The sequence below is a fragment of the Ornithorhynchus anatinus genome, chromosome 2, assembly GCF_004115215.2.
Source record: "Ornithorhynchus anatinus isolate Pmale09 chromosome 2, mOrnAna1.pri.v4, whole genome shotgun sequence".
NCBI lineage: Eukaryota > Metazoa > Chordata > Mammalia > Monotremata > Ornithorhynchidae > Ornithorhynchus > Ornithorhynchus anatinus.
The window spans coordinates 13,220,794-13,236,145 of record NC_041729.1 but is presented as its reverse complement, the minus strand read 5'-3'; the positions used below and the strand labels follow the sequence as shown (position 1 = coordinate 13,236,145).

The 15,352-nt window shown below is 47.1% G+C and overlaps 1 protein-coding gene across 3 annotated transcripts in view; it reads left to right on the top strand.

Moving 5' to 3' along the window:
* Nucleotides 1–15,133, top strand: part of LOC100077095 (transmembrane protein 132C) — a 427,350-nt gene extending 412,217 nt beyond the window's left edge. For all 3 annotated transcript variants that reach the window (XM_029058125.1, XM_007655776.3, XM_007655772.4), the window contains 4 exons: nt 336–541; nt 889–1,162; nt 2,721–2,912; nt 12,240–15,133. In XM_029058125.1, the coding sequence (XP_028913958.1) occupies nt 336–541; nt 889–1,162; nt 2,721–2,912; nt 12,240–13,439 (1,872 nt within the window). In that variant the 3' untranslated portion in view covers nt 13,440–15,133. The remainder of the gene's footprint in view (nt 1–335; nt 542–888; nt 1,163–2,720; nt 2,913–12,239) is intronic.
* Nucleotides 15,134–15,352: the final 219 nt, after the last annotated feature.

Below are 15,352 nucleotides of genomic sequence, written 5' to 3'. Positions count from 1 at the left end.
ATCCCTCAGAAAGAGCGAAACTCAGAGGAGAACATACAGAAGGCTAGCTTTTAGCTTTCTAAATAAGACGTAGTCTAATAAAAAATTCCAGCCAAATCGGGTTTCCCTTGAGAGAGAAAGAAGTTCCATGTAGTCAACTTGGTTGTCCACCAGGGCTCATTAACATGTACAGAGGTACATTGGGATTGGCTGTTGGGTGTTGGTTAGATGTGTGGGATACAAGTTCTACCTGGATGATTCCCGGCATGGTCCCTTGAGCAACTTCCCGTGTTTGAGGGAAAAATAATAAGATTGCCTCCTTCCCCACTGTCTCATTTCCCTCTTGTTTTCCTTAGGTGTCTGACCGATGTGACTATGTTTTCGTCAATGGCAAAGAAATGAAAGGCAAGGTTGATGCAGTAGTGAACTTCACCTACCAATATCTCCGCGCCCCTCTGAAGATGACAGTGTGGGTGCCCCGCCTGCCTCTTCAAATTGAAATCTCCGACGTGGAGCTGAGCCAAATCAAAGGCTGGAGAGTGCCCATTGTTTCCAATAAGAGGTTGGTTTACTTCTGCAGCTTGGCCCTGAAAAGCATTAGTCCCTGATACTCTCCTTTGGCATTTTAATCCATGAGCGATCCGGGTGAAATTTCGAGTAGAAAGTGTGACTTTACCGATTGACTACGGGGAGTTTAAGGCCGATCCTCTCTCGGTTTCTAAGCGCGATTTTCTTGAACGGGGAGGGCGATCTTTCTAACTGCCAATTGTCGCAGCCCCCTGTGAGGTATGTGAAAGGAGACTATTTGGTTTCCTGCTCCCGACTGTGTCCGCGAACCATCGAGACTAGAGTTGTGTTTTCACTGTACGTTCAGGACCTCTCCAGAACTTTCTCTCCCTTCCCTTTCAGACCCACACGAGACAGTGACGACGACGACGAGGATGAGAGGAGAGGCAGGGGCTGTGCCCTCCAGTTCCAGCATGCCATGGTGAGGGTGCTGACCCAATTTGTAGCAGAAGGCTCAAATCCCTGGGGGCAGCTGTCATATTTGCTCAGCTCTGACTGGCAGTTTGACATCAGTGACCTGGTCACAGACTTCATGAAACTGGAGGAGCCTCATGTAGCCAAATTGCAGGATGGGAAGATTTTGATTGGAAAGGAAGTTGGTATGACGACGGTACAGGTGAGACTCCAAATCCCACATCCCCATCCCTGATTTCTATAATTTCACAGTGACGAATTCCCCCTCTAGAATGTGAGCTCTCTGTGGAAAGCGTTTAGTACGATATTCTGCACACAGAAAGTACTCAGTAAATGCCATTGATTGACAGCATGGTAAACCAGGAAGACCAGCCCAAGAAAGACAGCTAAGGATCAATTTGTTTGCGATTATCATTAAATTGCTATTTCTTAACCAGAGGCTTTGAATTCTCATGTGCAGCCTTGCACGTTCTCACTGAATAATCCTAGGCCAGTCACTTAAACCCTTCGCGCCAAAACTGAAGAGAGATATAATTCTCGGACAATTGTGACCTGCATATATCAAGGTACCACCGAATATTTGAATAGAAAGATAAGTAACAAAAATATAATTAAGTACCAGGAAAATAATGAATCAATCAAATACTATTTATTTTGTGCCTTCTGTGTCCATAATGTTGTATTTTCCAAGTGTTTAGGAGGGTACAATGGAGTTAGAGGTTAAAATCCCTGCCCTGAAGGAGTATACAGTCTAATGGGAAAAATATTCTGCACATTCTCCCACTAGCACCTGCGGTAATAATAATAAGGATGGTATTTGTTAAGCACTTACCGTGTGTTAAGCACTTACCATGTGTCAAGCACTGTTCCAAGTGCTGGGTTAGATACAAGCGAATCAGGTTGGACACAGTTCGTGTCCCACATGGGGCTCACAGTCTTAATCCCCATTTTACAGATGAGGGAACAGAGAAGTTAAGTGACTTGCCCAAGGTCACACCACAGACAAGTGCCAGAGTCGGGATTTGAACCCGTCTCATTGCTCTGTCCGCTGAGTCATGCTGCATTATTCTTGAAAATAAAATAAAATCAGAAATAATATTCCGATGACTAAGTAGCTGAAACACAAAAAGGTAGTTCTTGTTTTGAAAGTTCCTCGAGCATCTGATGTGACCAGAGTCAAACACAATAATTCAATCGTATTTATTGAGTGCTTACTGGGTGCAGAGCACTGTAGTGAACACTGGGAGTGTACAATTCAGCTCAAATAGAGACATTCCCTGCCCACAGCGGGCTCACAGTCTAGAAATTGGTCTGGAATGGCTCTATGGAGCAGGAGAGCTTTTAGGAGGGTTTCAGGAAGGGAATGTTAGGAAAGGGGAGGAAGAAGAAGATGAGAAGTATAGGAGTAATGGTGCAGAAAGATAGTGTGTACGTGCCTTCGGGGATGTCTCTGTGTGTGTTTGTGTGCATGCTCGTGTGTATGTGTGGGATCCTGTCAGGTGAGTTAGGTTCTCAATTGACCAAAAGGCAAGGGAGGTATGTAGTGGGAATCTTTTCCAAATAAATCCTCCATGTTATAGAAAAGCAAGGAATATTGTTTCCGGCTTGCACATCCACTCCTTTTATAATGCAGATCAGGGTGTGTCTGGTCCACATTTCTGAAAGAAAGCAGGATTTTTGAAAGCGCAAAAGGAGAGGAAGAAGTAGAAAGATGCTGCCGTTGTTGACCCCGTTCTGAAACACTTTTGTTTTTCCAAAAGGTTCTGTCACCGCTTTCAGACACCATCCTAGCCGAGAAGACGGTGACGGTGCGGGATGACAAGGTGACGGTCACAGACCTGGGTGTTCAGCTGGTAACTGGACTCTCTGTCATCCTTCAGTCCAGCTCCGAGAATCACAAGGTTATCCTGGCCACAGCCACGGCCCTGGAGCTGCTTCATTCTCCCAAACAGGTAATGTTGCTGCACAAGGTAGCCGGGAGAGTGTAGACTTCATTCCCCTTGGTGCTGCTACTGTTTCTGCAGCTCCTGGGGCGGTTTTCTCCCCAGCGGATTCTGAAATGGCCCTGAGGAGGAGATGAGGGCTGTGACTTGATTATAGGTTACCCTGGAACGTTATGTCTGACATAAACGTCCAGTGTTCCTCTTCCCCTCGGCAGCCTCCTGTTGGGATTGGACTGAGCATTACAACCTCCTCCCACACACACAGCCACGGGCCTGGGAGTCAGAGAACCCGAATTCTCATCCCGGCAAGTGGCGGAGCCGGGACAAGAACCCGGATCTCCTGACTCCCAGAAGGAAAGACAGCAGGCAGGGAGAAACTCACCCAATCTCTGCTTTGCTTCCTATGGGCCGCCTGGGGCTCGACCCTCCCAACCAAAGGGAAACGAAGGGAACCCAGCAGATTTCAGTACCGTAGAGAGCCGGTCTACACGATTGGTTTTCCTTTCCCATCTCTGTGGCTGGGCATATCCGGCCACATGAATATGCTAGCAGTGGTGCCTGCTTAACTCAGAGGCTACCGATTTAGAACTGCTGGAAAAGCTTTTAAAAGATGTTCCCGAGCACTGAGGTTTGGCTCTTAGCTCGCAAAGTCTTGAAGAATCAGTCTGCGGCCCCTAATGGAGAAGACACATACAGTTCCCCAGGCCAGCTCAGTTTCGCTCAGCAGACTGCAGAGCTCAGGAAGCAGACTGCCTTTCAGTCCCCATTATCACCAGATTTGTTTTGTCTCATTCCACACAAATAGAAAAGAGCTCAAGTCGGTTTTTATGGCTCATTTTCGTGATTATCTCTACCTAATTTTCTGGAACGCAGACCCATTTAGATTGTTTTTATAACTTCGTGGTGAGTGGCAGGGGGACATCCAAGCTGGAAGGAGGACAGGCTGGCCCATCTGTTTAATCTACTCCGAGCTGTAATGATCGCAGTCTTGGGTAATTAACCCATTTATGCCCTCCTCCTTCGGCACTTCCTATCGAGAATCTTTCATCTTGACAGCTGTGGAGCGGGTGTGAAGACGGGGAAAAACTAAACACACAAATCCAGCCTCAGTCCGGGGCCGGCCAGGTTGAGATTCACACACGTGACTCTCGTGGGGGAGAAAGGGCGGCAACCTGCAGGCCTGATTGAAGAAGCCAGTATTTGGTCCACTCTAGGTGGCTTCAGCTGGGGCACAGGGGACTGATTAGACAGGTACTGAAAGGTGGGGAAACTCCACCGAGAACCCAGAGAGGCCCCAGATTCTTTCATTTACAGCTTAATTATGCAGTCTGCTCACTTTTACATCTTGTGCTGAGACATAATTCATTTCTAGGTTGAGAAACCCAAAGTGCAGAACTTCCAGAAAAGCCATTTATCTTGGTTCCACTGCCAATAACTCACTCCATCATTCTTGGTGGGGGGAGGGGGTTGTGTTATGTTTTGCTTTTTTTTTTTTTAACGGGTGGCAGAGATGATTTATATTTAATGATGAGAAATGCCTGGCGGAATTTAGAATAACAAACTGAGTGTCGGGAGTACTGGGTCCATTCTGCCAATTTTGGGTGATCATGGATAAGTCATCCGGGTTTGCCCTGCCTCCCTTCCACCATATGCAGTGGAAACAATGACCAGTCTGAAGTGCTGGCGGGTGGGGGATAGTGAGAGACGTGTTTTTCATCGGTTTCACAACAGTGAATAAAGGGAGATGAAGGAATGAAAGACAATAATAGTAATATTGGTATTAGCAATTTTGAAGTTCCAAAGCATTGTGCTAAGAGCTGGGGTAGATGCAAGGATATCAGATCGGACTCAGTTCTTGTCCCACATAGGTCACAGTCTTAGAGCAGGCATTTCATCCCCATTTTACAGTTTGAGAAGCTGAAGTCCAGGGAATTGCCAGAGTCACAAAGCCAGTCCGGGGCTGGGAGCAGGGTATGTGTGAAGATGTTGTTTGACATTGGGAAAGCTCATCAGGGAGAAACTTTGGGCCAATCCGAGGTTTGGAAAGTACAGAGAGAAGAGCCAGATTTTTAAAAGGGGTGTGCTGAAGATGGTCACAGATCAGATGGCTGAAGTGAGGGGGTTTAATTATGGAACCCGGGAAAGCAAAGGTTAGTGAGGGATGAGAAGGAAAACAAGAATGCCAAGTTCCTCTCCCGTTTGCCGCTTCACACGCTTGCAGTACAGCATGACTCCACGGAAAGCAAATTCTTCATTCCTTTTGAATTTGATCACCCTGTCAATAGCAGTGATAGACTGTATCTTCTCTAATTCACAGCCCATCCCACTCACTGCTCTATGAATTACTGGCTCCTCCCAAAGCAGTGACAACCAACTGAAGTCGTGGTTACTGGTTTCTAAGCAGCCAGATGATGACTGAGAAGGAAAGGGGCAAAAGAAAGTAGGAAACAGAAAGACCCCATAAACCGGGTGCTGTTTGTTCACCAGGGATAATTAATAAGCGTGGGCAAATTGTCATCTCCTCTTTTCAGGCATCAGTTTAGGGCAGCAGCTTTGCAGATAAGAAGGCTTCAATCCATCTTCATCTGTTGATAGTAATTGGAGGGCCTTGTCACAGAATCAGAGGGGATTTATTGATGCACTCCATCGGATTTGCAGAAACAGCTCTTTGAAAGACAGAGCCCTAAATCATTTCTGGGAGTCTGGGTTGGAGCAGGGATGTGGAGAGCAGGGGAAATTAAGTCTCTCGGAATTTCTAATCACTTGGGAAATTTCACCAGAAAACCCTGTGTCCACCTTGCATTCAACTAGCTGAAAGAAGACGGAAGCTCAAGTAAACGTGAGGGCTGATGGAGATAGAATCTGGCAGGCCTAGGATTTTCGCAACATTGGTTGTTTTAATTCAGATTGTCGGCAGTTCACGTTAGGTTGTTCTGGGCTAAGCTGATTCTCTTCCCGGAGCTCCCATAGCAAAATCGATGGAGGAGGAAAAGTCTCCACAGATTCGGGTGGCTCCGGAAGTCACGCCTCTGGACCTGAGACCACTGACAATTTCTTTTTATATTTCCATGAAATAAACAAACAAAACCTGGTGGGATTTAAAGGCATAGGAATAAGAAACTCTGCTGAAAAGATGCATGAAAACCCAAGGGTGTCTGAGGGATTGCCATGAAGAATGAGAAGATGAAAGAATCCCCAAAATCTTAGCCACAGCAGGCCAGTGGCAGAACGGGAACTTAAAATGTGAATCTTTCCGATTCCTAGTTCGGGGATCTTTATAGTAGGCCGTTCTTTCTGCTCTGCTTGGTCACAATCTCCAGGTTACCAACCTTATTCTCCTCCCGGGACTTAGAGAGAGTTCCCCCTTGACAAGTAGGCCACATTACTACGTCGGCAGGAGCTGAAGCATTTTGCCCAACCTATGATTTTTCTCAAAGGCCTTAACTTCTCCTCCAAGAGGCCTGCCCCAATTAAGCTCTCTTTTCCCCGCCTCCCTCTCCCTTCTGCATCGTCTATGCATTTGGATCTGTGACCTTTGGGCATTTGATATTCTCCCCTCCCTCAGCCCCACAGCACTTATGTACATATCTATAATAATACTAGTAATGGTATTTGTTAAGCGCTTACTACGTGCCAGGAACTGTACTAAGCACGGGGTGGAAACAAGCATATCGGGTTGAACACAGTCCCTGTCCCACGTGGGGCTCACGGTCTCGATCCTTATTTTACAGATGAGGTAACTGAGGCACAGAGAAGTTAAGCGACTTGCCCAAGGTCACACAGTAGACAAGTGGCAAAGCCAAGATTAGAATCCATGACCTTCTAACTCCCAGGCCCATGCTCTCTCCACTACGCCATGCTGCTTGGGAAGCAGCGTGGCTCAGTGTGGAAAGAACGTGGGCTTGGGAGTCAGAGGTCATGGGTTTGAATCCCGGATCTCCCACCTGTCAGCTGTGTGACTGTGGGCAAGTCACTTAACTTCTCTGTGCCTCAGTTACCTCATCTGTAAAACGGGGATTAAGACTGTGAGCCTCACGTGGGACAACCTGATTACCCTGTATCGCCCCCAGTGCTTAGAACAGTGCTCTGCACATAATAAGCGCTTAACAAATACCAACATTATTATTCCCCATAAATTACCGATTATATATAATAATTATATAAATTACAAATTATACATGATCTTCTTTTTTATATTAATGTCTAGACTGTAAGCTCATTTTGGGCAGGGAATTTGCCAACTCTGTCACGTTTTACTCTCTCAAGCACTTAGTACAGTGCTTTTGCACACAGCAAATGCTCAATAAATACCATTGACGATGATGACCGATGAATTTAATTCCGCACCATAGCCAGCCAACATTAATGGGACTTGATTACAGGGCTTTTTGTTACCCTTCCGCTGGCAAGGACTGGAACCCATTAGATTGCGATCATGCAGGCAGGATTTGGGTTTGGTTTTTTTCTGTAAGACTGCATCCTAACGAATGCCTCCCGATTGGACTAAGAGTCCGCAGACCTTCATGTGTCTTAAGGTGTCCCCTTCCCTCTTTAGAAAAGAGAAGCTGTAAAATTCAAACGCTGTTTGTTTTGTTCTTCAGTCTGCCAGGGATTATTTGTCGCCATGGGTCTCTGAAATATCTCAGTCATCAGTATTGATGCAAAGCACTGCGCTAGACAGTTGGGAGTATACAGTCAATGAACTAGGCACAGTCCCTGCCCCGGAGGACTCTATCAGCTAAACCTCAGCTGAATTAACAACTGTTACAGAATGATACCGCTTAGGTAGACAGGTAGTTCCCCGTGTATTCACTCTGGCTTGAAGATATTACATCAAGTTCCTGCTCCTCCCCAGTCTTGAGAATTATGGTATTCGCTAGGCACTTACTCTGTGCCAAGAACTGTGCTGAGCACTGGGGATAAGTCACTCAGGTTGAACACAATCCCCGCCCCATACGGGACTCACAGTCTAGCCAGGAGGGAATAGGATTTAATTCCCATTTTATAGATGAGGACACCGAGGCATAGAGAAGTGAAGTGACTTGCTCGAGGTCGCACAGCAGATAAGTGGCAGAGCCAAGATTAGACCCCTGGCTTTCTCACACCCAGGTCCTGCTCTTTCCACTGCTACTCCTTGAGAAGCTCCCTCCTCTTTGTTTTCTCTCCCTGCAGCTGCTGTCCTGTCCTGTTAATAACAGCAGTGTAACAGAACTGTAGAATAATGAGAACAATCAAAAAATGACAAATGTATCCCTCCCCACTTTGGCATCACCTCTGCACTTGAGTCCTCACCACCTAAGCACTAAGGAGCTCACCCCGCCCTTCCCCTGCGAAGTAAATGATTCAATTCTGCTGCTTCAATCAATCAATTGTATTTCTTGTGTCTTTACTGTGTTCAGAGCACTCTACTAAGTGCTTGGGAGAATACAGTATAATAGAGCTGTCGGGAATGTTCCCTGCCTACAGAGAGCTTACAGTCTAGAGGGGGAGGCAGGCATTAATATGAATACTTTGTTATTGTCATGCTGTCGAGTCGCGTCCACCCATCGTGATGCCGTGGACACACCTCTCCTAGAGCGCCTCACCTCCATCTTCAATCGTTCTGGTAGTGTATCCATAGAATTTTCTTGGTAAAAATACGGAAGTGGTTTACCACTGCCTCCCTCCATGCACTAAACCTGAATCTCCGCCCTCGACTCTCTCCCGTGCCGCCGCTGCCCAGCACTTTACCTAAGTGCTGGAGGGTTAGGGAAGAGGTGCATAAAAGGTTCAAGGGTGACGCAAAAGGCAATGGGAAAAGAGAAAAAGAGGGCTGAGTTGGGGAAGGCCTCTTAGTGGAGATGTGCTTTTTAGGAAGGCTATGAAGGTGGAAGAAGGTAATCGACTGTCGACAGTGAAGGGGGAGGGAGTTCCAGGCCAGAGGCGGGACGCGGTGAGGATTCGGCAGCGAGATAGATGAGATCAAGGTACAGTAAATTGGCATTAGAGGAGCGAAGTGTGCAGGCTGGGTTGTAGTGGGAAATCAGAGAGGAAAGGTACTACTATATGAAGCGGCGAGGTGCTCCCCTTCGACCTGTAATCTACTTAGTCTCTGTCTCTATCTGTTGCCGAATTGTACCTTCCCAGCGCTTAGTACAGGGCTCTGCACACAGTAAGCGCTCACATAAATACGATTGAATGAGTTAATAATAATAATAATGTTGGTATTTGTTAAGCGCTTACGATGTGCAGAGCACTGTTCTAAGCGCTGGGGTAGATACAAGGTAGTCAGGTTGTCCCACGTGAGGGTCACAGTTAATCCCCATTTTACAGATGAGGTAACTGAGGCACAGAGAAGTTAAGTGACTTGCCCACAGTCACACAGCTGACAAATGGCAGAGCCGGGATTCGATAAATGGCAGAGCCGGGATTCGATCTCCCTTGCTAGACTGTAAGCTCCTGGAAGACAAGAATTATATCTACTTCCCCAAGCATGGAGTTTAGTGATCTGCCCAAAGTAAGCACTCAATAAACACGATTGACCGATTGTTTGAGGGGGCTGTGCTGCTCTCTGAATTCATGGAAACCCTGGGAACGGGGACTCAACATGCCAGTAGTTCGTCTGCCAGAAGCAATTCCTGCTAATATTAGTTTGAAATAATAATAGTAGTGGTGGGAGAAATAATAGGAGAAATAACAGTATTAGTATTCATTCAATCATTCAATCGTATTTCTTGAGCACTTACTGTGTGCAGAGCACTGCACTGAGCACCTGGAGTAGTGGTTTTGGTCGTAGAAATAGTAGAATGATGCTGATGATATTTGTTAAGTACTATGTGCCAAGCACTGTTCTAAGCCCTGGGTTAGATACAAGGTGATCGGGTTGTCCCACATGGGGCTCACAGTCTGAATCCCCATTTTCCAGATGACTGAGGCCCAGAGAAGTGAAGTGACTTGCCCCAAGTCACACAGCTGACAGGAGGCGGAGCCGGGATTAGAACCCACGACCTCTGACTCCCAAGCCCAGGCTCTCGCCACTAAGCCGCGCTGCTTCTCAGGTAGAAATAGCATTCATTCATTCATTCATTCAGTAGTATTTATTGAGCGCTTACTATGTGCAGAGCACTGTACTAAGCGCTTGGGATGAACAAGTCGGCAACAGAGACAGTCCCTGCCGTTTGACGGGCTTACGGTCTAATCGGGGGAGATGGACAGACGAGAACGATGGCGATAAATAGAGTCGAGGGGATGAACATCTCGTAAAAACCGATGGCGACTAAATAGAATCGAGGCGATGTACGATTCATTAACAAAATAAATAGGGTAATGGAAATATATACAGTTGAGCGGATGAGTACGGTGCTGTGGGGATGGGAAGGGAGAGGTGGAGGAGCAGAGGGAGAAGGGGAAAATGAGAGTTTAGCTGCGGAGAGGTAAAGGGGGGATGGCAGAGGGAGTAGAGGGAGAAGAGGAGCTCAGTCTGGGAACGCCTCTCGGAGGAGGTGAGTTTTAAGTAGGGTTTTGAAGAGGGAAAGAGAATCAGTTCGGCGGAGGTGAGGAGGGAGGGCGTTCCGGGACCGCGGGAGGACGCGGCCCGGGGGTCGACGGCGGGACGGGCGAGACCGAGGGACGGCGAGGAGGTGGGCGGCGGAGGAGCGGAGCGTGCGGGGTGGGCGGTAGAAAGAGAGAAGGGAGGAGAGGTAGGAAGGGGCGAGGTGATGGAGAGCCTCGAAGCCTAGAGTGAGGAGTTTTTGTTTGGAGCGGAGGTTGATAGGCAACCACCGGAGTTGTTTAAGAAGGGGAGTGACATGCCCAGATCGTTTCTGCGGGAAGATGAGCCGGGCAGCGGAGTGAAGAATAGACTGGAGCGGGGCGAGAGAGGAGGAAGGGAGGTCAGAGAGAAGGCTGACACAGTCATAGCTGTATTGGGAGGATCTGGGCAGTGCACTCAGTTTGGGAAGTGCAGAATAGCCAAGAGACACATTCTCTGCCCACAAGAAGCTTACACCCTAAAACGAGATAAGTAGAATACCTCCAGAGAGGTCAAAAATTAAAGCTGACATATACTTGAGGGCTAAAGAGGGTATAAATTCATCAGAGGTAGAGTTGGTGCAGCAAACACGTCTATCAAGGCTATGGTATTGTACTCTCCCAAGAACTTGGAACAGTGCTCTGGCCAGAGTACTCAATAAACATCATCGATTAATTCACTGAAAGGACGATATGGCTCAAGGTGCTGGGAAATGATGAAAGCTTGTTGGAAGAGGAGGCATTGTAGAAATTTTAAGTGTGGTGTTTCAGCTAGTCCTGTCCCCAAACAGATTTGGATTTTTAAAAAAATGAATTTTGGGGGGGAGGGGAATCATTTTTAGCAAGGTCTGCTTCTTTTTGTTTTGGTTTTTTTAATGCTTGCTCTCCGCTAACAAGGCCATGTTGGAAACTACTGATCCAAGTGACCAAACTGGGACAACAAAACCAAACTTTCCTCCCAAAGATAGTTACTCAGAAGCTGAGAAATAAATAGCTTTCTCTCCTAGGCAAGATTCAGATAACTTCTTGTATTGACCTCTACCTTTTCGTCTGTCTCTAATGGTGATTTCTGCTGGAGCTACCTGTGGAGAACAAAGCCTGCAAAATTAAATCAAGGCTGCTGTATTTTGTATTCCAGAGAACACAGCCCAACATCTCCCCGTCTTGGTGACATGGAAATGTAATGGGCTTTACAATTTGCTTCAAGGATAGAGTGGGTTCAACCTTAAGAGCAATACATTATATTACTAGGGTTTTTTTTTTCTTTTTTTAAAGGCCATCAAGTGTCTGCAGATGGACTGGAAGAGTTTCGGGGGATTTATTTTCTTTCTTTCACGTGCACCTCTTTCTGAAAGTGTTTTCACTATGTGGGGTTTTTTTTTTTCCCCGTTCTCTCCCTCCCAGATGTCCTGTAACTGCAGTCACTGGTCTCAGCTTCACAGATCTGCATGACAATGACGAGAAAATAAGGGTTCTCTCAAATATGGCCAGTCACTTTCTGTTTGGATTTTCGGAGCTCTGAGCCCAGTGATGGCTTTTACAGATCACATGAATTAGAGCTTCATGGCTTTTATTATAGGATTATGCCGTAGCATTTATTTCCTACCTCCATTTGTTCTTGTTGAAATGACACAGATTTCTGGGCTCTAAATGAAAAATATCATCCATTTTCTGAGCCCTAGACCGAAAGGGGATGATGACGCTAAGCCCCGTGCCCTTTCTTTTGCCATCTGTGACTTCTCTCCCCTCGATAAAGGGCGCTGGGCGATTGGCTGGGAGATAGGCCATCCTACTTAACTTCACCCCCTTACCTGCTTCTCCTTTCAGGAAGCCGTGGTCAGCACGTGGATCCAGTTCAGCGATGGCTCAGTGACCCCGCTGGACATTTACGATCCCAAAGATTTCTCCCTCTCGGCCACCTCCCTGGACGAGTCCGTCGTATCGGCTCATCAGGACTCCTCCCTGAGGTGGCCGGTGGTGGTGGCCGAAGGGGAAGGCCAGGGCCCCTTGGTAAAAATGGACATGATGATCTCGGAGACCTGCCAGAAATCCAAGCGGAAGAGCGTGCTGGCGGTGGGGACGGGCAGCATCAAGGTCAAGTTCGGGCAGAACGATGCCGGGTCCCACCCCGGCCCCAACTACGACGGCGATGAGATCGAGAACCACGCCAGTGATCGCCGGCAGAAGGTCCAGGAGCAGGAGCGGTCTGGTCAGGACGGCCGTTTTTTCGGAGGCTCCCCCGTGGACCGGGAAGAAGGCGCCCTGCGGAAGGTCAGCACCACCGCGAGGGCCATGATCAATAACAAAGTGGTGAAAAACAGCAAGCTGGACGGGGGCAGGCTCGCGGGCGACGGCCAGTTGCAAAACATCCCCATCGACTTCACCAACTTCCCCGCTCAAGTCGATCCCCCAAAGAACCACGGAGACCTGGAGGAGAACGATCTGGTGCAGACCCCCAAAGGCCTCAGTGACCTGGAGATCGGGATGTACGCGCTGTTAGGGGTCTTCTGCTTGGCCATCGTCGTCTTCCTGATCAACTGTGCCACCTTCGCCCTGAAGTATCGGCACAAGCAAGTCCCCGCGGAAGGGCAGGCCCCCATGACTCACTCCCACGACTGGGTCTGGCTTGGGAACGAGGCCGAGCTGTTGGAGAACGCCGGCGACCTGAACCACCAGCAGGACGAGCGCACCACCATCATAGACCGGGGCCTGGGTTATGAGGAGAGCAACCACCTCCTCGATGGCGGCGGTCAGAAGAACGTGCAGAGCCAGTTCCACGGACCTGTGGACTCAGGGGGAAAGCCAGGGAAAGAACAGAGACCCGAACCTTTACACTCCCCCACCTCCAAGCGGAAGCGGGTAAAATTCACCACGTTCACCACCATCCCTCCAGACGACAGCTGCCCCACCGTCAACTCTATCGTGGGTGGCAACGATGATGATATCAAATGGGTGGGCCAGGATTTGGGCCTGGGAGACTCCAAAGAACTGAGAAACTATATGGAGAAATTTAAAGACAAAGCATAGCCCTCTCTGGATAAAGGGTCCGTCACACCTCGATGCCTTCAGTTCTACAGTACAGAGGGAGACTGGAAACGATTCAAAAGTGGGGTGATTAGCTGTGCGGGGGGAGGGGTGGGGTGGAGGGCACGCACCCTCAAACCACTGGGAGGCTTCTGTAATTGGCAAAATCACTTCTGCCAAAAGGGTATTTCAACAGTGGACGATCATGAGATTTGGCAGGTCAGGAGGATGAACTTTCAGAAAGGACTGATAGGATGAACTGGGCAAGGTGAGGTTATGAAAATTATTTTATGGGTCAAAAAAGAAGACAGACAAGTTACCAAAAACGATTTGTAAAAAAAAAAAGTAAATAAAAAGAGACAGAAACGATACACTGTTTATATTTCTAATAAAGCATCAAAATATAAAAATAGGACCTGCTAAGAGACTTTTTGCATTTTAACCCAAAATATGTTTCTTCTTCTGAAGATAAGCTCTCGGTGTTACGAATGGAGGTAAGAGAAGACTATTCCTATCCTGGAGGTGCTTTTTTCCCTTCTGGGGCTGGATTGTTTCCTCAATCTTTCTTCGGAATTGGGTCTTCTCTTTCTATCTCTTTTTAAATACTTGATTCCGTTAAGTTTCTGAGGACCTAGAAGTAATTGTTTTTCCAAATTAACCATGAATTACATTCGTTCTCATCGGGCAACCTCCTAGAAGTAGGATAGATTAATCGTTTCAGTGTGTTATCTCCAATGAAGTGGGACCCACTGGTTTCTCGGTAGTTGAAACCTCTTGAGTAACAAAGTTTGTAACAGTTGTACAACCAATCTTTCCATGTTTTTCCCGAGGTTATCTTGGTTGTCCTGGAAACATGAGAGGTGGTTGAACTGGTAATAGGGCACGTCCCTCCCTATTTGTCATGTTGTAAGCTTCTTCCCGCACCCCACTCCCAACTTACAAGTTGCTATGCTCATCACAGAGTGATCAGGTCTGCACATTTACCCATCTGTATTCGAACTTTAGGATTTCAATTCCCTACAAAGATGATGAAAGAGGGGGAATTATGTTTAGGAGTAGGATAACCAGTTCCTAAATCGCCCATTCAATGTCAAGTTATTTATTGAGCGACTTCCATGTCCGGAGCACTCAACTAAGTGCTTGGGGAAGGAGTCCTCTAACAACAAAAGATAGTCTCTGTCCTTAAGGAATTTACATGGTAACGGGGGAGTGCCCCACTAAGTGGAGATGGTTCATTTGAGTCTCATTAAAGATGCTCAGAGCTGAAATCAAACAGAGGCGACTGGTGCAAGCACAGATGGAGAATCTACTAGATTTTTAACAGTATTTTTGTCCAGCAGCACAGTGAAACCGATCATCTAGAATGAAGTGAATTATTCATAGTAAAGAAGACCTCAATTGGCTCTAATCCCTTTTGTAACTGGCAATCCTAAATCCCTCCTTCACTGCAGCCTTTCTTTAAAAAAAGGGAACTGTCTTGCAGTTGTCAACCTGCCATTCCTTGCATTCCCGATCCAATTCTTTTTCATGACTTGAAATGATCATTTTGAAGACAAGGACCCTGGAATCCGATAACGTGTAGCTAGATCTTTTAGCAAGATACTCCTAGAATGTGTTGTAGACTGAAAGAATGTAATATTTATTTATCCATGTGCTATAAATTGTAATTAAATTGCTTTCATGCCTTGACAAATTAACCTCTTGTGAGGTGTTTCTATCATTTCATTTAATCCATTTCTTCCTGGCTTCTCCTATTCAAAGAGGGAAATGGTTGAATTGCAGAGAAAATAGGCAGGCCGCTGTGGGCTGGGAAAATTGAAGTGATGTTTTTTGTTGTTGTTGTTGTTTCTTTTCCATTTCCCACAGGGCTGGTCAGGGTTGTCGGTGCCGTCCGCCTAGAGTGGATCTTCAAAGAC